We start from the raw sequence: 22411 nt of genomic DNA, 5'->3' as shown, positions 1-22411 counted from the left end.
CCTTCGTAGCTGACCCCAGCGCCGCTCTCGAAGATCCCTCCCAGCTGGAGAGGCAACAAATACACAGGCCTGAATGGGAGAGCCGCAAGGTGGACTCCCCGCGTGCAGGACACAGCATAGCCGAAGTGGGAGCGCTGGGGAAGGCACTGACGTGGCAGAAAAATTAGAGAAGCCACTCAGAGCATCGCAAAGACGGCCGTGGCTGCCAGCACAGCCTTGGATCACGTTCACGGAGAATCGCCATGAGGTCAAACAGTAAACAGAGCCTGACCTTTGCTGTCTTTTTTTTTTTTTTTTAGAATAAAGAAAGGCATATAGGCTGCTCCGGATCCGGGCTGGGGAAGGGGGAGGGACCGGACCACCGGTGATCAGCCCTGGTGTCTCACCAGAAAGGGAAGCCCGGAGGGGTAATCAACCCCTGCTCCACAAGACCTACTACCGGGGAGGGGGGGGGGGGGTTGGTCCTACTAGGACCTGCTGGCCCCCTGGGAGGAATCTCCACACTTAATTGTCCTGCTTGATCTTTTCTTGTTTTACTTTTTATTTTTGGAATCTGAAAATTTGGTTCAGGACTGCATTGTTTTGCACCTCCTCAATCTGCTGGAGACAGAGAAATACAGAAGAGATGTAGGTCCCACACCAGGTTAAGAGGGGGTGCGCTCTTCAAGTTTTTCTCTGTCTCCATCTGCTGGAGGGCAGGCAAAACCAGCAGTCTGGACTGATCCAGGTACATATAAGGAACGATCTGTACAACAGGTTTTTTTTTTTTTATTTGCTTATACCCGCTTCACAATGAGAATGCAGTTTTGAAAAGGGTTCCTCAGAGATCTGGTGGGAAGTACTGTTCTTTCTTCTTTATAGGGGTTTAATTAATGTTAGAAGCTCGAGGGAGGGGGCGCAGATTGGAGAAATTACCTTACCTGATAATTTCGTTTTCCTTAGTGTAGACAGATGGAATCAGGACCTGTGTGTTATGTGCGCCCCTGCTAGCAGATGGAGACTGAATTAGGTTTCAAAGCTGATGTTACCCCCTACAGTGACCTCAGCCATTGAGTATTCTCTTCAAAAGCCATTGTGGACATACTATTGAAAAACTTGATTCAAATTTGGATAAAACTTTATAATTTGCTTAAAAAAATTGATTAAAAACTATTTTAAAAAACTGGAGATCGCAACTGTACTCAAACATAAGCACTGGATCCCAGCAATAGTATAGATGCCGTGGACTAGGGATAGGGCAACAGCTTACCTCTAACCTCATGTAATCGAGATTCACCTCATGGGTGATCCCTGTGGGTGGGATGCTGAAGAACAAACAAGCGGTCTGTCTTGTGTACCAGTTCTGAACGTTCCAGATATCACACAAAAAGTTTACCGACGTTTAAATGGCATAGAAGAAGGTAGCCTTCCGTGTCCTTGCGTCTATCTGGAGACTGTAAGGAAATGGACTGGTTCAGGTGAAACTCCAAGACTACCTTTAAGACTGAGGGGATGGTGTGAAGCTGTACTGTTCCTGGAGTAAACCAAAGGAACGGTTCCCAACATGACAGAGCCTGTAGTTCAGAAACACGACGAGCCGATCATATCACCACCAAGAATACAGACTTTAGTGTTAACAGGCGTAGTGACAGACTACGCAATGGTCTAAAGGGAAGCCCTGCTAGAAAGTCCAATACTAGATTTGAGGTTCCATAGAGGGACTGACCACTTTAAGGGTGTTTGGAGGTGTTTAACTCCTTTTAGGAAACAGGCCAAGTCCGGATGCATTGATAAGCAGGTTCCATTCAACCTCAGGACTGAAACAGGAGAGGGCTGCCACTTGGACCTTCAAGGAGTTGAGGGACAATCCTTTGTTCAGGACGTCCTGTATAAATTCCAGAATCATGGGGTTCTTGGCCATTCACGGGAGCACCCCGCATTCCTCACACCAAGCCTCAAATATTCTCCAGATTCGTACGTACACCAGGGTCGAGAACTTCCGCACATGGAACAAGGTAGCGATTACGGCCGCCGAATATCCACACTTTGTCAGGCGAGCCCTCTCAAGGGCCAGACCATAAGACAGAATCGAGTTGGGTCCTCGTGAAGAATCGGATCTTGCTGGAGAAGTTCCCTGTGCAGGGGGAAGCAAAGGGGACTCTCCACGAGAAGCTTCGGCATGTCTGCATACCACGGGCATCTGGCCCAATCCAGGGCCACCAGAAGGACTAATCCTCTGTGGTGTTCAATTTTCCAGATCTTGCCCAGTAGAGGCCACGGAGGGAAGGCATATAGTAAATCCTCCTCTGGCCAGGTCTGGTCGAGGGCATCAATCCCTTGAAAGTGCTGATCTCGTCTGCAACCGAAGAATCGGGGGATCTTCTCATTGTGAGATGTAGACAGTAGGTCGATGGATGGGGGGCCCCAGCAATCTACTAGGAGCTGGAAGGCTCTGGTTGACAACCTCTCTCTCTGCTGAGAAAGTCTGCTCTGAAGTTGTTTTTTCCTACAATGTGGGAGGCCGAGATCCCTTGTAGGTTTAACTCCGCCCATTCCATAAGGGGGTCTATCTCCAGAGACACTTGATGGCTTTCGGTTTTTCCCTGGCGGTTGATGTAGTTTACCTTTGTTGCATTGTCCGACATCACGTGCATTGCCTGTCCTTGGAGCCTGTGGCTGAAGTGCAGGCATGCTAATCTGACCGCTCGCGCTTCCAGGCGGTTTATGTTCCAGGGCGCCTATTCCTCTGTCCATCGCCCCCTGGGTTTTCAATTCCTGACAGTGAGTTCCCCACACTCGAAGGCTCGCGTCCATCATGAGGACGATGCAGTTCGGTGGGGACAGGCTTACAACATTGCTTAGGTAAACTTCCTGTAGCCACTACTGGAGCAGAGAATATACTTCCATCAGTAGGTGGAGGCGAATCAAGTAGTCTTGAGACAGTGGGTTTCAACGTGACAGCAAGGAGCACTGGAGAGGCCACATTGTGCCCTCGCCCACAGTACTACTTCCAGGGTTGATGCCATGAGGCCAAGGACCTGGAGATAGTTCCACACCCTGGGGCGCATTGTGTTAGTCAACCGATGCACTTGGTACATCAGTTTCCTTCTCCTTGAGGAAGGGCGGAAGATCTTGTTCTGCTTGGTGTCCAACTGGACTCCCAGGTACTCTAAGGACTGGGAGGGCTTGAGGCTGTTCTTGTCCAGGTTCATGACCAGAGTTCCTGGAGGAGGGATCTGACCCTGCTGGTCACTTGGAGGCTCTCTTCCAACACGTCATCCAGATCCACCAGTCATCCAAGTAAGGGTGCACCAGGATCCCTTCTTTCCTCAGTGCTGCCACCACCATCACCATAATTTTGGAGAATGTCCTGGGGGCGGTTGCCAGGCCGAAGGGCAACACCCGGAACTGGTAATGGCAGCCCAGTACCGCAAAGTGTAGAAAACGCTCGTGGTCTTGACGGATTGAAATATGAAGGTAGGCCTCCAAGAGATCCAAGGAAGTTAAGAACTCTCTCAATTGCACGGCCATTATGATGGAGCAAAGAGTTTCCATGCAGAAGTGAATTATCCGCAGATGACGGCTGACGCTCTTGAGATCCTGGATGGGTTGGAATGAACCCTCTTTTTCTTGGGTACGATGAAATAGATGGATTTAATTAATCTACAGGTCTGATTGGTGATCCAGAATTGTCATCTGGTATCGTTACATTGATGACATTTTTATTATCTGGAAGGATGTGAAAGAATCACTAGAGGAGTTTGTGGCATGGATCAACACTGTTGATGAAAATTTGAAGTTTACTTATCAAAACAGTGACTCCAACATTGTATATCTGGTTGTGCAAGTGGAAGTTCGTGCTTCGCAAATGATCACCACGGTGAATAAGAAAACAACAGATAAAAATAATTTGCTGAGATACTACAGTCATCATTCTGCAACCTTTAAGAAGGGGCTGCCAGTGTCCCAATTTTTTAGGATCAAACGGATATGCTCTTCAAAAGAAGAATTTGAAGTTCAAGCAAGTTTGTTAATGAAACGGTTTAGAGAACGGGGTTACCCGGCCAAGGTGATTCGGAAGGCATACAAGAGATCTAAGTACAGTGACCATGCTCAACTTTTGAAGTATCAGGTCCGAAAGGAGCAAGATCGTCTGGTATATGTGTTACAACAAAGCACTTCAACTTCAGCGGTTATCGCGTCAGTTAAAAGGCACTGTCATGTCTTAGAGCTTCACGGTATGCTTAAAGATCTACCCCTGTTTGCAACCAGTCGTGGTTCCAACATTCGTGACAAAGTGGTTCGTGCTAATTTTGTTAGTAAAGTTAATCAACAAAAAGCCTTGGGGGGATATCAGAAGTGTGGTGCCTGTCCAGTGTGTGTAAATACAATTGAGGGCAACTGTTGGGTTGACATCAATACAGGATATGAAGTGAGGCGCCAGTTTTGGACAGTTTGTACCACGAGCAATGTGATATATATCATTGTATGTGGTTGCCCAAAAGTATATGTGGGTCGAACGAGAAGAGCCATCAAAGTACGTCTGATGGAGCACAGATCTAGAATTAATAATGGAGTTTTATCAGCACAGTTGGTGAGCCACTGTATGGAACAGGGTCATGCCTTTGAAGAATTACAGTGGACTGTCATCGAGAAAGTGGTGAGCAACACACCGTTTGGTAACATCGGAGCTCTGCTGAATTACAGAGAACAGTATTGGATCTTTAAATTGAAGTCTGAAGCACCGGCGGGACTAAACGATTAGTTGGACTGGCTTTTGTTACTTTAAGGTTAGTTTAAAGGGTAGGCTGGTTGACATTTACGCCAGGGATGTGTCACATAATGGAGTCCCTTTAAAGGAGGACACCGTGAACGGGAACTTAGGTCCGCCATTTTTTTTTATTTTTTTTTTTTTTTTTTAAATAGATGCAGCGCATTGCAAGCATTTTGAATATAAGGAGAAGTTTATGGACTAATAACATGCCAGACACTTATGGACACAATGGTAGCACTAGGATTCATACTAATAACGGACAAATCGATACACAAAGCCGGACACTCTCTTGATCTAACGTTCATCAACCACAATTGCTTAGAACATATTAAAACTGACTACACACAAATTCCTTGGTCAGACCACTTCCTAATTCAATCCAACATCAAATTCCTTAAACCACAAACAAAACAAAACTTAAAACCTATAGAATTAGTATCAATCACCTTATAATATTCAAAAACTAAAAAACTAGAAGAAAAATTTACAGATCTTGGCTATAAAGACTGTAGTTCTGCAATGGAAGCATGGTTAGACAACCAACAAAATAGCTGATGAAATAAACCCCAAATTAATACGTAACAAAGAAACAAAACAAAATAATCCATGGACCAACGAAAAGATAAAAGATACAAAAAGAAATCTCAGGAAAAAAGAAAAAGAATGGAGAAAATACAAAACAACTGAAACTCTAGCTAAATTCAGAAAACACCTAGCATTTTACAAACAAATAATTCTTGATGCTAAGAAAATATACTACAGCAATAAAATAGAAAAGTTTGCTAACAACCCAAGAACTTTATTCACCATAGTATCGAATCTCACCAATGACAAGTTAGAATCACCTCAAAACCTGCCAGAACTAAGATGTAACGAAATAGCAAAAATCTTCAGTGACAAAACTACAAATTTAAAAACCAAAACACCAAACACCACCAAAACAAGAAATCATAATGAAGAAATTACTTCCCTGATAATTTCGTTTTCCTTGGACTCGTTTTCCAGATGGACTCAGGACCAATGGGTATAGTGTACTCCTGATAGCAGTTGGAGATGGATCAGATTTCAATCTGACGTCAGCCCTAGTACAGAACCCCTGCAGGAAGTGCAGCTCTTCAGTATTCTCCTCGAAAAGCATTGTGGATATATGTGTGACTGACTAATTTGAATAACTTGATTAACTTGGTTAACTTGATTAATTTGAACTGGTTGAATTGACTATAGCTGGAGACCGCCAGTGCCCTCAACCGAGAAACGTCGACACCCGGTAGGATGGGTGTCCTAGATGAAGGAAAGCATGGCTTATCCTTGAATCACTCGCTCCCGGGGCTATCCCCCGAGAATTCCATGAGTAACGGCAGCCATGGGTGGGATGCTGAGTCCATCTGTCTACACTAAAGAAAACGAAATTATCAGGTAAGTAATTTCTCTATTTCCTAGCGTGTAGCAGATGGACTCAGGACCAATGGGATGTATAAAAGCTACTCCCGAACCGGGTGGGAGGCTGCCCGTGACCCACTTAGTACTACCCTTGCAAATGCTGTGTCCTTCCCAGCCTGAACATCCAGGCGGTAAAACCTGGAGGTGTGGATGGAGGACCATGTCGCCGCCCTGCAGATCTCGGCGGATAACAGCATCTTGGTTTCCGCCCAGGACACTGCCTGGGCTCTAGTAGAATGGGCCTTGACTTGTAAAGGCGGTGGCTTGCCTGCTTCCATGTAGGCTGCCTTGATGACTTCTTTGATCCAACGGGCTATGGTTGCTCGCGAGGCCGCTTCCCCGTGCTTCTTCCTGCTGTGAAGGACGAATAGCTGGTCCGTCTTTCGTACGGATTCCAACCTTTCCAGGTATCGGACTAGGAGCTTGCCGACGTTGAGATGTAGACTTTGAGCCTCTTCCGAATTCTTATGCTCATCTGGTGATGGTAGCGAGATGGTTTGGTTGAGATGGAAGTGAGACACCACTTTGGGGAGGAACGACGGAACTGTGCGTAACTGGATGGTTCCTGGGGTGAGTCTGAGGAACGGCTCCCGGCAGGACAGTGCTTGTAGCTCGGATATGCGACGTTCTGAACAGACTGCCAGCAGGAAGGCTGTCTTCAATTTTAATAGTCGGAGAGACAGTCTGCAGAGAGGTCTGAAGGAGGTTCCTGCTAGGAAATCTAGGACCAGGTTGAGGTTCCAAAGAGGTACCGGCCACTTTAGAGGTGGTCGGATGTGCTTGACGCCTTTCAGGAAGCGGGAGACATCTGGGTGAGAGGCTATGCTGCCGCTCTCACTCTGGTTCCGTAACATAACAGGCCGCGACCTATACCTTGATGGAGTTGAGGGACAATCCCTTCTGTAGTCCGTTCTGTAGGAATTCCAAAATCGCAGGAATTTTGACTGAATGTGGTATGATGCAGTGGTCCTCACACCAGGATTTGAATACTCTCCAAATCCTTATGTATGTTAGGGATGTGGAGAACCTGCGTGCTCGGAGTAGGGTGTCAATTTCTGCCCCCGAGAATCCTCTCCTCCTTAGGCGAGACCTCTCAATGGCCAGACCGTAAGAGAGAATTGAGCTGGGTCCTCGAGGAGGATCAGTCCCTGTTGGAGCAGCTCTCTGTGTGACGGGTAGCAGCAGGGGGTTCCCCACCAGCAGTCTTCACATGTCTGCGTACCATGGTCGTCTTGGCCAGTCCGGGGCCCACTAGAGGTACTGGCCCCCTATGGTGTTCTATCTTATGGATGATTGCACCCAATAGGGACCACGGCGGGAAGGTGTATAACAGAGTCTCCTGTGGCCAGGTCTGTACCAGGGCATCGATTCCTAGGGACTGGGGTTCCCGCCTGCGGCTGAAGAAACTGGTTACCCAGGCGTTGGACCGGCTTGCCAGGAGGTCCTTGGTTGGTGTTCCCCAACGGTTTACTATCAATTGGAATGCTGTGGTTGACAGTTTCCATTCTCCTGGATCTAGACTCTCTCTGCTGAGGTAGCCCGCTGCGACATTGTCTTTCCCGGAAATGTGGACGGCCGAGATCTCTTGAAGATTCACTTCTGCCCATGACATTAGGGGGTCTATTTCCAGAGACACCTGTTGGCTTCTGGTTCCTCCCTGACAGTTGATGTAGGCCACTGTTGTGGTGTTGTCCGACATTACTCTGACCGCTTTGCCTCGGAGTCTGTGACCGAACCTTAGGCAAGCTAGTCTGACTGCCCGGGCTTCTAGGCAATTGATATTCCATAAGAACATAAGAAATTGCCATGCTGGGTCAGACCAAGGGTCCATCAAGTCCAGTATCCTGTTTCCAACAGAGGCCAAACCAGGCCACAAGAACCTGGCAATTATCCAAACACTAAGATGATCCCATGCTACTGATGCAATTAATAGCAGTGGCTATTCCCTAAGTAAACTTGATTAATAGCAGTTAATGGACTTCTCCTCCAAGAACTTATCCAAACCTTTTTTGAACCCAGCTACACTAACTGCACTAACCACATCCTCTGGCAACAAATTCCAGAGCTTTATTGTGCGTTGAGTGAAAAAAAAATTCTCCGATTAGTCTTAAATTTGCTACTTGCTAACTTCATGGAATGGCCCCTAGTCCTTCTATTATTCGAAAGTGTAAATAACAGAGTCACATCTACTCGTTCAAGACCTCTCATGATCTTAAAGACCTCTATCATAACCCCCCTCAGCCGTCTCTTCTCCAAACAACCCTAACATCTTCAGCCTTTCCTCATAGGGGAGCTGTTCCATCCCCTTTATCATTTTGGTAGTCTTTCTCTGTACCTTCTCCATTGCAACTATATCTTTTTTGAGATGCAGCGACCAGAATTGTACATAGTATTCAAGGTGTGGTCTCACCATGGAGCAATATAGAGACATTATGACATTTTCCATTTTATTAACCATTCCCTTCCCAATAATTCCTAAATTCTGTTTGCTTTTTTGACTGCTGCAGCACACTGAGCCGATGATTTTAAAGTATTATCCACTATGATGCCTAGATCTTTTTCCTGGGTGGTAACTCCTAATATAGAACATAACATCGTGTAACTACAGCAAGGGTTGTTTTTCCCTATATGCAACACCTTGCACTTGTCCACATTAAATTTCATCTGCCATTTGGATGCCCAATCTTCCAGTCTTGCAAGGTCCTCCTGTAATGTATCACAGTCTGCTTGTGATTTAACAACTCTGAATAATTTTGTATCATCCGCAAATTTGATAACCTCACTCGTCGTATTCCTTTCCAGATCATTTATATATATATTGAAAAGCACCGGTCCTAGTACAGATCCCTGAGGCACTCCACTGTTTACCCTTTTCCACTGAGAAAATTGACCATTTAATCCTACTCTCTATTTCCTGTCTTTTAACCAGTTTGTAATCAATGAAAGGACATCGCCTCCTTTCCCATGACTTTTTAGTTTTCGTAGAAGCCTCTCATGAGGGACTTTGTCAAATGCCTTCTGAAAATCCAAATACACTATAGCTACCAGTTCACCTTTATCCACGTTTATTAACCCCTTCAAAAAAATGAAGCAGATTTGTTAGGCAAGACTTCCCTTGGTTAAATCCGTGTTGACTGTGTTCCATTAAATCATGTCTTTCTATATGCTCTACGATTTTGATCTTGAGAATAGTTTCCACTATTTTTCCCGGCACTGAAGTTAGGCTCAGTGGTCTATAGTTACCCGGATCGTCCCTTTTTTAAATATTAGGGTTACATTGGCCACCCTCCAGTCTTCAGGTACAATGGATGGTTTTAATGATAGGTTACAAATTTTAACTAATAGATCAGAAATTTCATTTTTTAATTCCTTCAGTACCCTAGGATGCATACCATCCGGTCCAGGTGATTTGCTGCTCTTTAGTTTGTCAATCTGGCCTACTACATCTTCCAGGTTCACAGTGATTTTGTTCAGTTTGTCTGACTCATCACCCCTGAAAACCATCTCCGATACTGATATCTCCCCAACATCCTCATCTTTGTTCCATTTCCCTTGGGCAGTTAGCTCCTGGCAGTGTGCTCCCCCATCTTCGTAGGCTGGCATCCGTGGTGAGTAGGATCCAGTTTGGGGAGGATAGTCTCGTTCCCTGGCTCAGATGGGATTCTTGTAGCCACCATCGTAGTTGGGCCGAACTCTGTCCGGGAGCTGAAGCCGTACGGTGTAGTTCTGGGACAGTGGATTCCATCGTGATAGTAGTGAGGCTTGTAGAGGTCTCATGTGAGCCCGTGCTCATGGGACTACTTCCAATGTGGATGCCATGAGGCAGAGTACTTGTAGGTAAGTACTTGTAGGTAAGCTTGGTGTTGAACTGGAGTCCCAGGTATTCTAGAGATTGGGAAGGCTGCAGGCAGCTCTTGTTTGTGTTGACCACCCACCCGAGGCTCTCCAGTAGAGTTTTGACTCTGTTGGTTGCCTGGTGGCTTTCCTCTGGGGATTTCACTATGATCAGCCAATCGTCTAGATAAGGGTGCACGCGGATTCCTTCCTTCCTCAGTGTTGCTGCCACCACCACTATGATCTTGGTGAACGTCCGGGGTGTAGTGGCTAACCCGAAAGGTAGTGCCTGAAACTGGTAGTGATGGTCCAGAATCGAGAAGCGTAGAAAACGCTGCTGTTCTTGATGTATCAGAATGTGTAGGTAGGCTTCAGACAGATCCAGGGAGGTAAGGAACTCTCCTGGTTGTATCGCCCTTATTACCGAGCGTAGGGTTTCCATGCGGAAGCAGGGAATCTTCAGGTAATGGTTGAACGCCTTGAAGTCCAGGATAGGTTTGAACATTCCCTTCCTTCTTGGGAACGATAAAATAGATGGAATAATGGCCAGTATTTATTTTTTGTGGAGGCACCGGTATTATAGCCTCTATGGCTAGTGATCTGGTCAGTGTAGCTTCCACTACCATTCTCTTGGAAGGGTCGTGGCAGGGAGATTCCACAAACTTGTCCGGAGGGAGGTTTGGAAATCCAGGTAATATCCCTCTCGAATGATGGCTAGGACCCACTTGTCCGAAGTTATCTCGACCCATCTTTGGTAGAATAGGGTCAGTCTGCCCCCTATGGCTTCTTCCTTTGGATGGGTCGACTGATCTTCATTGTGGGGTGCGGCTGGGGCCTGGGTCCGAGCTGGCTCCCTTTTTATTGTGCTTGTTCCAAAAGAACTGGCTCCAGCCTGCGGGGCAGGCCGCTTGATATGAGCTTCTATATGGGTTGAAGCGCTGTGAACCTCTGCCCCTGGAAGTTCGGGGGAAAGATCGTTGGTTTCTTTTATTCCTGTCCTCCGGAAGCCGCGGCAGTAGGGACTCGCCCCACTTGTTGGCTAGTTTCTCTAGTTCACTTCTGAACAGGAGTGTTCCCTTGAAAGGCATCCTTGAGAGTCTTGTTTTGGAGGATGCGTCGGCCGACCAGTTTCGGAGCCAGATTTGTCTTCTGGCTGCCACAGCAGATGAGACTCCTCTAGCTGCTGTGCGTACCAGATGCGAAGTGGCGTCCGCAAGGAATGATACAGCTGGTACCAGGGCTTCCCCAGGCGTGTTGTTCCTGGTCTGTGCTAAGCAGGCGCGTGTCACCATGGCACAGCAGGCCGCGATCTATAAAGACATAGTGGAGACGTCCAAGGACTGTTTGAGGATAGATTTCAGACGTCTGTCTTCAGCATTCTTGAGTGCTGCTCCTCCCTCCACCGGGATAGTAGTGCGCTTCGAGACCGCGCAGACCATGGCATCCACTTTCGGACATGCCAGGAGATCTTTGGCGGCAGGGTCCAGAGGGTACATGGCTGCCAGAGCCCAGCCCCCTTTGAACGTGGTTTCTGGAGCATCCCATTCCAGGGCAATTAATTCCTGGACTGCTAGTAATAGCGGGAAATGGCGGGAGTTCTGACGGAGTCCCTCTAGTAGTGGGTTCGTCTTAGGTTCCCCCGAGGCACTAGTGCCCAGGTTGGCAAGCTCTTTTAAGCTGTGCGTGACCAGGTCTAGAAGTTTATCCTAGGTGAAGAAGCGTCTCATGGTCCGATGGGGTTCTGACTCATATCTGAGATGTCTGTCCCCGTAGGTGGGGCTTCTGGGCGGTGGGATCACTTCCCTGGGCATAGAGGGTCCTGGCATGTTGAGGTCCTCTGGTGGTGCCTGTGACCGCATTGTAGGAGGCACCGGTTGCATGTGGACGAAGGTATGCAGCCCTTTGAAGAATTCCACCCAGGAGATAGAAGCTGGATCTAGGCTAGGGGGCGCCGTGTCCCTGGGGAGCCCCGTTTGAGGGGGAGGGTCCCGCTGCATGATGCTAGGTCCGGCGTACCGTTCGATGGGCTGTGGTCCGGTACCGGCTGGGGAGGGCCATGAGCAGGAGCCCCTAAGGCCTGTTCGCACTGTATACACAGGACCGTGGCCTCCTCATGCTGTGCAGCTCTAATGTGGCATGCTGGGCAAAGGCCCTGAGCTTTGAGCTTATTTTTAGGCGGTGCCATGATTTGTGTGCGTACAATACAGTTGTGCGCTCCGGTGTGCATCGAAGATGCGCGCGTAGTCATGGTGCGCGCGTGTAGAGCGATGTGCGCACTGTTGTGCGCACAGCACAGTGAGCGCGTGGCTATGCGCTTCACTTGTGCACCCCGTACTTGTGACGCGACATTATGCACACAAGGTATTTGTGAGCACGGCTCGCCTCTGTGCGTACGGATTGAGACAGCGGACAGGGCGGCGAACAGGGCCAAAATGGTGACGGCGACCACGCAGACAATATGGCGACTATCTCGGAGGGTCTCCACATGGGAAGACCCTCGGATCTGACCGGGGTCTAGCCCTGCTAGGGCTGATCAACCCGGTAAGCACTGGTCCCAGCTGGTGACCTGTGCGTCTCCTTGAGCTTCGGAGACCGGAGACTTTTAACTATATTTTTACCTTACCTTGTCCCGGTGCTTCCCGGTTTCGTTCCAGGCGGCCTCCGGCTGCGGGGGGAGAGGGAAAATACTTTCACCGCCGCGCTCGAGGTTGCACCCGCTGCCTCTCAGCCTCACCCGTTGTCGGGGGCTAGGTCCCCTCCGAGGGTCGGCTGCCGGTCAAAGGCTCATCTCTGAGGGATCGTGGAAATCACCTCGGGAATCTCGACTGGGGGAGGGACCCAATGGGTGTCACCGCAGGAGAGCGGGGCTCGTCTGTAGAGGTAAGATTTCTTCTCAATTTGGGTTTCTTTGGTAAAATTTTCTCTAGCACTATCAGGTCAATCCTGTAAAGTGCGTCCGCGGTTTCCCCGTTCCTAACCTGCTTTCTACTCACTTTCCGGCCGCGTTAGCCCTTCCTGTGATCCCCAATCCCCGGGCAACCCCTTCCGCACGCGGCATGTATATTGCATGTAAACGATCGAATTAGCTATTCCCTACCATCCAGTAACGCGCGCCCCGACTACCGCTATTTTACCCTGCCGTTTTGCCGCGCGTTTAACCTAACTTACCGCCTACCCTTACCCCTGGGTTAGAGGCAGGGGTAAGGATAGACAGCAAACTTTCCCCCAAAAGGAAACCTCTAAAAACCTAAAATCCCCTCCTCCCGAAGCGACTCGACATTACTTTTTGTTGTTTTCTTACTTTTTGTTGCTTTTTTCAGCTCCTTCCCTTCTCTACCATTCTCCGGAGGGGGCAGCCGGTGGTGAAAGCGGCTTGCAGCGTTCCCCCCCGCACAGGTCCCGGTTCTCCTGGCTCAGCCCTCATCAAATTGTCAAGTCGGGTGAGAGCCCACTGTTCTGTGCCCTCTCCAGTCATGGCGCGAGCGAAGGCACACTCAAGCTAAGGTGATCAGACAGTTCCTGCTTTGCTCGGAGATATTCAAATCAAAAGTCACGGCGCGAGCAAAGCGAAGCGTACTTTCATTAGCCTGAGCGCCCGTCAATTTGGGCGCTCCGGCCAATGAAAGCACATAGACGGGCGCGTGACGTCACGGCCCTCCGGAGGACGGCAGAGAAGGGAAGGGGCTGAAAAGCAACAAAAGGTAAGTTGGCACATGTCGAGCCGTTTCGGGAGGAGGGGATTTTCGGTTTTTAGGTTTTCATGGGTTAAAGTTGGGATCCACTTCCTGGTGCCTGTCATTTGAAATGACATTTGAAATGACAGGTACCAGCGCACCCAGGATACTGTATAGGCGCTGTATTAAGCGCCTATACTGTAAAATGGGTTGCGCGGGCCTAACGCTTCTTGGACACTGCTTACATTTGCATGAGATTATAGTACAGGATCGAGCGGTAGGTGAGCCGGACTGTGCGTGGCACTAATGCAGCTCTTCCTACTTGCCCTTACTGGATCGACCTGTATGCTAGCATGCATAGAGTCCCTAACTGCTATGGAGACGGAAAATACTGAAGAGCTGCACTTCCTGCAGGGGTATATGTACTAGGGCTGACGTCAGATTGAAATCTGATCCGTCTCCAACTGTTTTCAGGAGTACACTATACCCACTGGTCCTGAGTCCATCTGCTACACGCCAGGAAATGCAAAAGAGAGATGTTAAACAGTGGTCAACATTTAATGAGATATCAGATCTGGAAGTAGAATCCATACTAAAAAAAATTAAACCCTGCTCCTCATATAATAGATTCACTACCAACATTAGACATAAAAAAAAGCAGCTAACATCTCCCCAATATTAGCTAAGATTATAAACCTTTCCTTAGAAGAAGATTTATTGAAAGGGGCAATTATAAAACCAATCATAAAGATAAAAAACAGTGACCCACCTCATCCTAAGCAGCTACCGACCAGTCCCAAATATGCCTTTAATTGCTAAACTAATAGAAAAAAATGTACAGCAACAACTAGCTGAACAATTAGACAATAATAATATACTATAATCCATCACCACATGGATTTCACAAACACTACAGCAGAGAGACACTGCTGCTCTCACTGACAGATAATATTCTAAGAGGTTTTGACAGCGGAAAACATTACATTCTAATACTAGACCAATCATCAGCCTTTGAAACTGTAAATCATAAAATTATACTTAAAAGACTAGAAGAAATTGGGCTACACAGCACAACATTAAACTGGTTCAGTTCATATCTAAACAACAGATTCTTTCAAGTTCAAAGACACAATATCAGAAAAATTTAATCTTGAAACAGGAGTACTGCAAGGATCAGCTTTGCCCACAACTCTATTTAACATTTATTTATTTAAAACTTTTTTATTCCGGTGTTAGTGTGTACATCACATCGGTTTACATCATAACAAAAATGCATGTAACAGGGCAAAAAACATGAGGGTAGATGCCTTTATGCCATCTACTAGCAGGACTGGGCATCATACATTTCATATATGCAGACGACATTCAACTAATCCTACCAATTGAAGAAACTATAGAGAAAACGTTAAACCTAGCTAACATGTACCTAGACATAATCAAACAGCTGCTAAACCAAATGGAAATTAACATTGAAAAAACAGAATTTCTATACTTAGAACGGAAAAATATAGAGGTCATTCAAACACCAATAACACTCAATCAAAAAATAGAACTAGCTGTAAGGGTACGGAACCTAGGAGTAATAATGGACCCACAAATCAATCTAAAACAGCACATATCACTAAAGGTAAAAGAAGGCTACGCAAAATTCATGATTCTCAGGAAACTAAAACCTCTAACACCAGTAAACTTTAGGACAGTGCTCCAGGCACTAATTTTCTCAAGCACGGACTACTGTAATGCACTGTTACTAAGACTTCCGAATACAACATTAAGACCACTTCAAATTCTATAAAACACAGCAGCTAGAATACTACCTGGTAAAAGAAGGAGGGATCACATCACGGAAACTCTAGCACAATTACACTGGTTACCCATAGAACACAAAATACAATACAAAGCCCTGTGTACAATACATAAATTAATACATGATGAAAAAGCAGACTGGCTAAACACAGCATTACGGGTACACGTCCCACATAGAAATCCAAGATCAGCTAACAAAGCACTCCTAACCATTCCCTCAGTAAGAACAGTGAGACTAACCCAAGTAAAAGAAAGGGCTCTATCCTTAGCAGGTCCTACTCTCTGGAACACTATGCACTAGAGATCAGATTACAAAGAGACCTCAAAACCTTTAAAAAAAAGTTTAAAAATCTGGCTTTTTAAACAAGCATTCTACAAAGAGAGCGGAGAATAGAAAGTATACAGGCACAGGCAGAAGAACACCAAGCACACAGTAATGCTCTCAACACATGCATTACAAAAGGTATTTGTGTATCTCATAGTTAACTTAATAGTATTACGTAGAACATGAGAATTATACCTGTAAAGAAGTAACTTACATGTATATATGGTCAAATCTAACTCATCCTTCAAACAAGTTTTTAATTAGACATGATGTAACCGAACCCTTTGGCACTTGTTAGAATGTACCATTGTACACATTCACCTACTGAATTTATGTGCCTATATGTAAACCGTTGTGATGGTATATAACTTATCGACGGTATAGAAAAGACTTAAAATAAATACATAAATAAAAAAATAAATAACGTTGAAGAGCTGAGAGGAGCAGTGATTAAGCGGTTCCCCTGACGAAGAAGACATTTGAAACTTGGCCTTGTTGGGTAACAACGCTCTTGCTGAATGGATGTCTCAGCATCTTAGTCAAAAGCTAAGTATGGCTTACAAACAATGAGTTGGTGGACTGTTATTTTTCATGATTAGGATGGACTTTTCACAATATTTTATTAATTCATAAATATAATTCAAAAAAAGGTTTTTTGATATTTAAAATATTAAATTTCGTATAGGGTGGATGGTGGTGTTCATGATTAAAAAAAACAACAAGGTTAACCTGGATAGTACCTTGAATGAATTTTATGAAACATCACTTTCCTCTCTTAAAAAATTTTTTATTGTGAAAAGTGGGTTATAAAGTTCATCATACATCGGTGACCGGGGTTCGGCATGTTTTCAATTTAATAAAAATAAAAAAGTAAAAAATAAAATAAATAATACATTTGATGCGAGTTAGGTAGTGTTTATAATATGCAGCAACCTTACCTGGATAATCTGTGTCACAGGACCACTGGATGCCTGACCTGTGATGGCAGAGGTCTGAACTGGTTTGGTTTGAACTACAGACATCATCTTCCCCAAATTAGAAATCTAGAAAAGAGAAAACAAGGGTCATAATACAAAACACAAACCATTAGACATCAAACAACGTAAACACTATTAGAATCCATAGAGGACAACTCATTTACCACTCACCAGCGCGCTGCCTCCTGGCACAGATATAGGGCTTTTCACCAGGGTTATGGTCTTGGTGACTCCCCCCACTACAGTGGTAACGACCTGTGCCTGCTGGGCCACTGTTACCGTGCCTGACTTGTGGACAGTGATGATCGGTCGTGTCTGGGTGTTGGCAGCAGAAGAAACAGAGGTGCCAACCTGGGCAGCTGCAGTCTTCAGCATCCGGGTAGCAGGATTGCTCACCTGACAGAGGCAGAGAAGACATATTTTTCATGTGGCTCTAGTTAGAACTTATACTGGGGAAAAGCATCAGCTAGAAAACGGCCTAAAAAGATCTTCTAGTCCATCGCCTAAAGAACTAGATCATGTTTTTACTCCATCTGCCTCAAGAGTATCTGACAAATGTTGTTCAGGTAATTAAGCCTAATGGTTAAAATGTGACCCTATAAGATTTCAAGTTTCAATCCCACCACTGTGTGACCTTGTGAGAGCTTACTCAGTCCCACCCTAATCTGCTCAAGCAGTTAAAACACTCTTGACTTCCGCCTATTAAGTAACTGCAATCACATTCAGCATCTTCCCTCAATAATGAAACACTAGACTGAAAATGTTCATGCAGGACTGAGAGTCATAGGATATCCTGTCTGTTCCTGGCATCAGATATGTACTTATAGCCTTCTCTCTACAACTTACCATAACTGGTGAGGATGCAACCTTAACAGTGGTAGGCAATGTGGTAGTGCCTGGTGACACCGCAACTGTCTTCACAATGGTGGTTCCAGCAGGGACACTTAGTACAGTGGCAGTGGAAGAAGGTGGGATCTTCTGAGTGGCAGCTGCTGCTGCAGCCAATGCTGCCATACCACTCATCTGCGGGCTGCTGCCAATTGCCTATGAAGATACACCAGTCAGAGAAGGAAAGCAGAGTTGCTTACCTGTAGCAGGTGTTCTCCCAGGACAGCAGGATGTAGTCCTCACATGTGGGGTGACGTCATTGGACAGAGCCCTATCATGGAAAACGTTTGTCAAAGTTTCTAGAACTTTTGACTGGCACACTGAGCATGCCCAGCATGCCATAATCCCTGTAGCCACAGGGGTCTTCCCCCTTCAGTCTCGTTTGTAGCAAAAGGTGCGAGCGAAAAAATAAAACGTTTCAGACCCAACTCCGCAGGGTGGTGGGTGGGTTTCATGAGGACTACATCCTGCTGTCCTGGGAGAACACTTGTTACAGATAAACAACTCTGCTTTCTCCCAGGACAAGCAGGATGATAGTTCTCATATGTGGATGATTAGAAAGCTGCAGGCTGACTCATATTTGTTTGGACCAACAGCGTACAACTTGTGCAACAGGCACAACTGGTGTACTGATGGTAAAAATAAGGCAGCCTGAAAATCACAGCAGACTGAAGGTGGAAGGAGTTGGGATTAAACTGGAAATAAGTTCAAGATGGATTGGCCAAAGGCAGAGTCTAGGCATCCCCTCCTTGTCCAGGCAATAATGTGCTGCAAATGTGTTGCAGCTTTACAGATCTCAGCGATCGGTACTGAACGATAGAGTGCTACTGAGGTTGCCATGGCTCTTACTGAGTGCGCCTTCACTCGTCCCTGGAGAGAAAGGCCTGCTTTTTCATAGCAGAATTCAATACAGTCTGCTAGCCAGTTGGAGACAGTTTGTTTGCCCACTGCAACTCCTGGCTTGTTTTTATCAAAAGAAACAAAGAGTTGGGTGGATTTCCTATGGACTGCAGTGCGGTCTAGGTAAAATGCAAGTGCACGTTTACAGTCCAAGGTGTGTAAAACTCTCTTGCCCTGGTGAGAGTGAAGCCTTGGGAAAAATGTGAGCAAGACTATAGACTGATTCAAGTGGAAATCAGTAACCACCTTGGGAAGGAATTTAGGGTGAGAACAGAGGACCACTTGGTCATATTTATTTATTTATTTAAAAGTATTTATATACCGCTTTATAAAAAAATAAATTTTTTGTCAAAACGGTTTATATTAATTAAAATAAAATTTTAAAAGAACAATCAAATTAAAATAAATTAAAATATACAAAAATTAATCAATAGCTAGAAAAATTCTGGCTTGAAAATAAATCAAATTAATTACTCAAAAATAAAAAATAAAGATTTGTTGCCATAGGACTTGCTATTGCAGGAAAAGAGGGGAGGGGAAAAGGGGGCATGAAAAAAATGGAGACGTAACTAATATAGAAGGAATGAAGAAGTGGTAAAGGGGATGGAAGGGGATGGGGGGGAAAGAGTGAAGTGAGAATGATGAATGTGGCAATAGGGTGAAATGAGTATTATATTTGGTCTTGAGTAAGTGTTTGAAATGCGAGTTGGAACAAATGAGTTTTAAGTGATTTTTTGAAATGAGAAGGATTTGAAATTGATCGGAGAGGGTTTGGGAGTGAATTCCAAAGGATAGGACCGGCTACCGAGAAAGCTCTCTTTCTGGTGACATCTAATCTGGCTTGTTTGGGTGAGGGAATATCTAGGAGATTTTGGGTAAGTGATCTTAAGTGTCTTGTAGGTTTGTAAATCCGTAATAATGAGCAGAGCCAGGTGGAAGTTGGATTGTGAATTAAACCATTAATAGTGGAAAGAATTTTATATTTTATCCTGAACTTTATGGGAAGCCAATGTAATGATTGAAGAATTGGAGTAATGTGATGGTGTAAAGGAGTTCTAGTTAGTATTCGGGCTGCACTGTTTTGAATTAGTTGAAGAGGGTATAGTGAAGAATCTGGTAGTCCTAGGTAAAGCGCATTGCAATAATCGAGGCACCTGGTATAGGGTGAGTATGTGACAAGTGCTTGTAACTCACTAACCCTTCGAGCAGATATAATAGCTACTAGGAAGAGAACTTTCCATGTAAGAAATTTAACATCGCAGGAGTGAAAAGGCTCAAACACGGAGAGCATGAGTCTTGTAAGTACTACGTTTAGGTCCCATTCAGTGACTAGTGGCCGTAGAGGGGGCTTAAGTTGTAGTAAGCCCCTCATAAACCTACTCACAAGGGGTTGCGCTGTTACTGGGGCATTCCCAACTCCTTTGTGGTACACCGAGATGGTACTCAGGTGTACCCTCACTGAAGAAGTCTGACCAGAGTCTGAAAGGTGCCAGAGATAGGGGTCTATACCTTTTTGCGTGCACCATATCTTAAATCTATTCCACTTAGAACGATAGGATTTTCATGTGGAAGGTTTTCGTAAAGCTACAAGCACTTAAGAGACATTAGTTGAAAGGTAGAGTGGTTGCAGGATCAAGCTTTCAACATCCAGGCTGTGGATAGGGTCTGAAGGTTTGGATGGCGTAATATGCCTTGGTTCTGAGTTATGAGAGTGGGCGCTGTGACCAGGCGAATGGGTTCTCTGATCGAGAGGTCGAGAAGCATGGGAAACCATAACTGTCTAGGCCAATACGGGGATATGAGTATCATTGACCCTTTGTCCTGTTGCAGCTTCACGAGAGTTTTGGCTATCAGTGGTATCGGGGGATACACGTATAGGTGGGCCTACATTCCAGGGGCGAGGGAAGGCTTCCATGGCTAACTTGTTTGGTTGTCTGTGCAGGGAGCAGAATCTGTCCACTTTGTGATTCAGTTCGGATGCAAAGAGGTCTATTGGTGGTTGACCCCATCATTGGAAGATTCTTGTCATTTCCACAGGATCCAGAGAAAACTCGTGGGGATGGAACTGTCGGCTGAGGCGATCTGCTAGTACATTCTGTATGCCTGCCAAGTGGCCTGGAGATACATGGAGTGTGCAAGGGCCCAGGCCCAGATCTGTGCAGCTTCTTGGCAGAGGATATAAGAAAGAGCCTGTTTGTTCAAGTACCACATTGCAACTGTGTTGTCTGTTTGTATGAGAACAGTCTTGTGTGAAAGGCAGTCCTTGAACTCATATAGAGCATAACGTATAGCTCGAAGCTCTAGGAACTTGATCTGAAATGTTGCTTCGAGCTGTGTCCAAGTACCTTGAGTTTGAATGTTGTTCACATGAGCTCCCCAACCCAAGTTGGATGCATCTGTGGTTAAAGTTACTTGCGGAACAGATAGCTATCAACTTCTTTCGGAACATCAACAAATTGGAGAACTTCCAATGTTTTATGGCATGTGTCCTCCTCTGTAATCAGGTCAAAGGGGATTGTCTCTGACATCTCCCTTACAAAATTAGCAAAGGAGAGATCTTCTGGGGGAGATTTTCTCCTTTCTTCCGGAGGAGATGATTCTGTTAAGATGTCCTCCGTGGATGTGTCGGTGTCAACATCTTCCCATGTGTCAGAAAAGGTCTCTAGTCAAGATCCTGAGGGAGAGGGAAGAAGGTTGATACTGTAGGACGTGTTGGCACAGATGGATCCTTCGATGGCCTCGATGGAAGATGTGGTGGCACCGAAGGCATAGAGGGGAAATATGGGCCTCTCGGTCCCGAGAGCCCTGATGGACCAGGCATCAGTTCCGGCATCGGTGGAATCGGTGTTGAAAGAGGACTGGAGTCCGTACCTTCGTCTTCGGAGGATCCCGGAATGGGAATCGGGACTTTCAGAGACTTTGCAGGTTGCTTTGGCATCGGTAGCCCGCGTTGTGTCGGAAGGGCACCAATGAGTGTATCCAAACTGGTTAGCAACGGTGCAAGTATCGATGGCTGCAGTGTCAGAGTGGGCGCCAGCATCGATGGCTGTAAGTCTCAGAGCACTGCCTGGCGGATGAAACCGTCCAGTTCCTCCCTGAAAGCTGCTGTAGATATTGCAGCTACAGGGGGAGGCAGGTTAGGCGCTACTGGCACCTCCACAGGGACTTGTGGGGGCTCACCTTGGTTTCTCTTCGCAATCGGGGGCTCACCTTGGTTTCTCTTCGCAATCGGCTCGATAGCCATCGAGGCCGATGCGGTATTGGTGCCAGCACTGGGAGTAGACTCACGTCTGTGCCGGTGTCTGTGCTTCCCTCGGTGCTCGATCCGGTCTTTCTCTGGCACAGAGAAAGATAATACGGATGCCTTAGACGGAATCAGTAACAGATGGTCACCGCTGCCCTGGTGCTCCCAGCGAGGTTTGATGACTAATTTCTTCAATGTTCCCGCCGGTGATGATTGGGTGGACGTCGATGGAGTCAACTTGATTTTAAAACAGGGTCTCCATCTTGTCGAGGCGAGCCCGCCTACCCTTCGGAGTCATCTGGGCACAACTTGGGCAGTGAGAAATGTCGTGTGATGAGCAGAGGCACGGCACACAGATATCATGTGGGTCGGTAATAGACATGGTATGGGGGCATTCCGGACATTTTCTGAAACCTGTTGCCATAATGGCAGAGGTTGAGGCCCAAAAATGGTTGATGGCCTGCAGGCACCGAAAAAAGGTAGGGGCAGGAACCGACCGGGGACAGTGAATCTTTACTCACCGAGCGATGAAAAACAGTATCGCGATGGGAGACCCCTATGAGGGAACTT

At 46.2% G+C, this 22411-nt stretch overlaps 1 protein-coding gene across 1 annotated transcript in view; it reads right to left on the bottom strand.

Annotated features, from left to right (window-relative positions):
• HCFC1 (host cell factor C1) overlaps positions 1-22411 on the bottom strand; it is a 465140-nt gene that overhangs the window by 267757 nt on the left and 174972 nt on the right. The window contains exons 10-12 of the mRNA XM_029609928.1: positions 17656-17853; positions 16981-17205; positions 16771-16875 (exon numbers count right to left, since the gene is read on the bottom strand). Coding sequence (XP_029465788.1) covers positions 16771-16875; positions 16981-17205; positions 17656-17853 — 528 coding nt within the window. The remainder of the gene's footprint in view (positions 1-16770; positions 16876-16980; positions 17206-17655; positions 17854-22411) is intronic.

The sequence above is a fragment of the Rhinatrema bivittatum genome, chromosome 1, assembly GCF_901001135.1.
Source record: "Rhinatrema bivittatum chromosome 1, aRhiBiv1.1, whole genome shotgun sequence".
In the NCBI taxonomy this organism is placed as follows: Eukaryota; Metazoa; Chordata; class Amphibia; order Gymnophiona; family Rhinatrematidae; genus Rhinatrema; species Rhinatrema bivittatum.
This window is presented reverse-complemented; position numbering and strand designations above follow the sequence as displayed.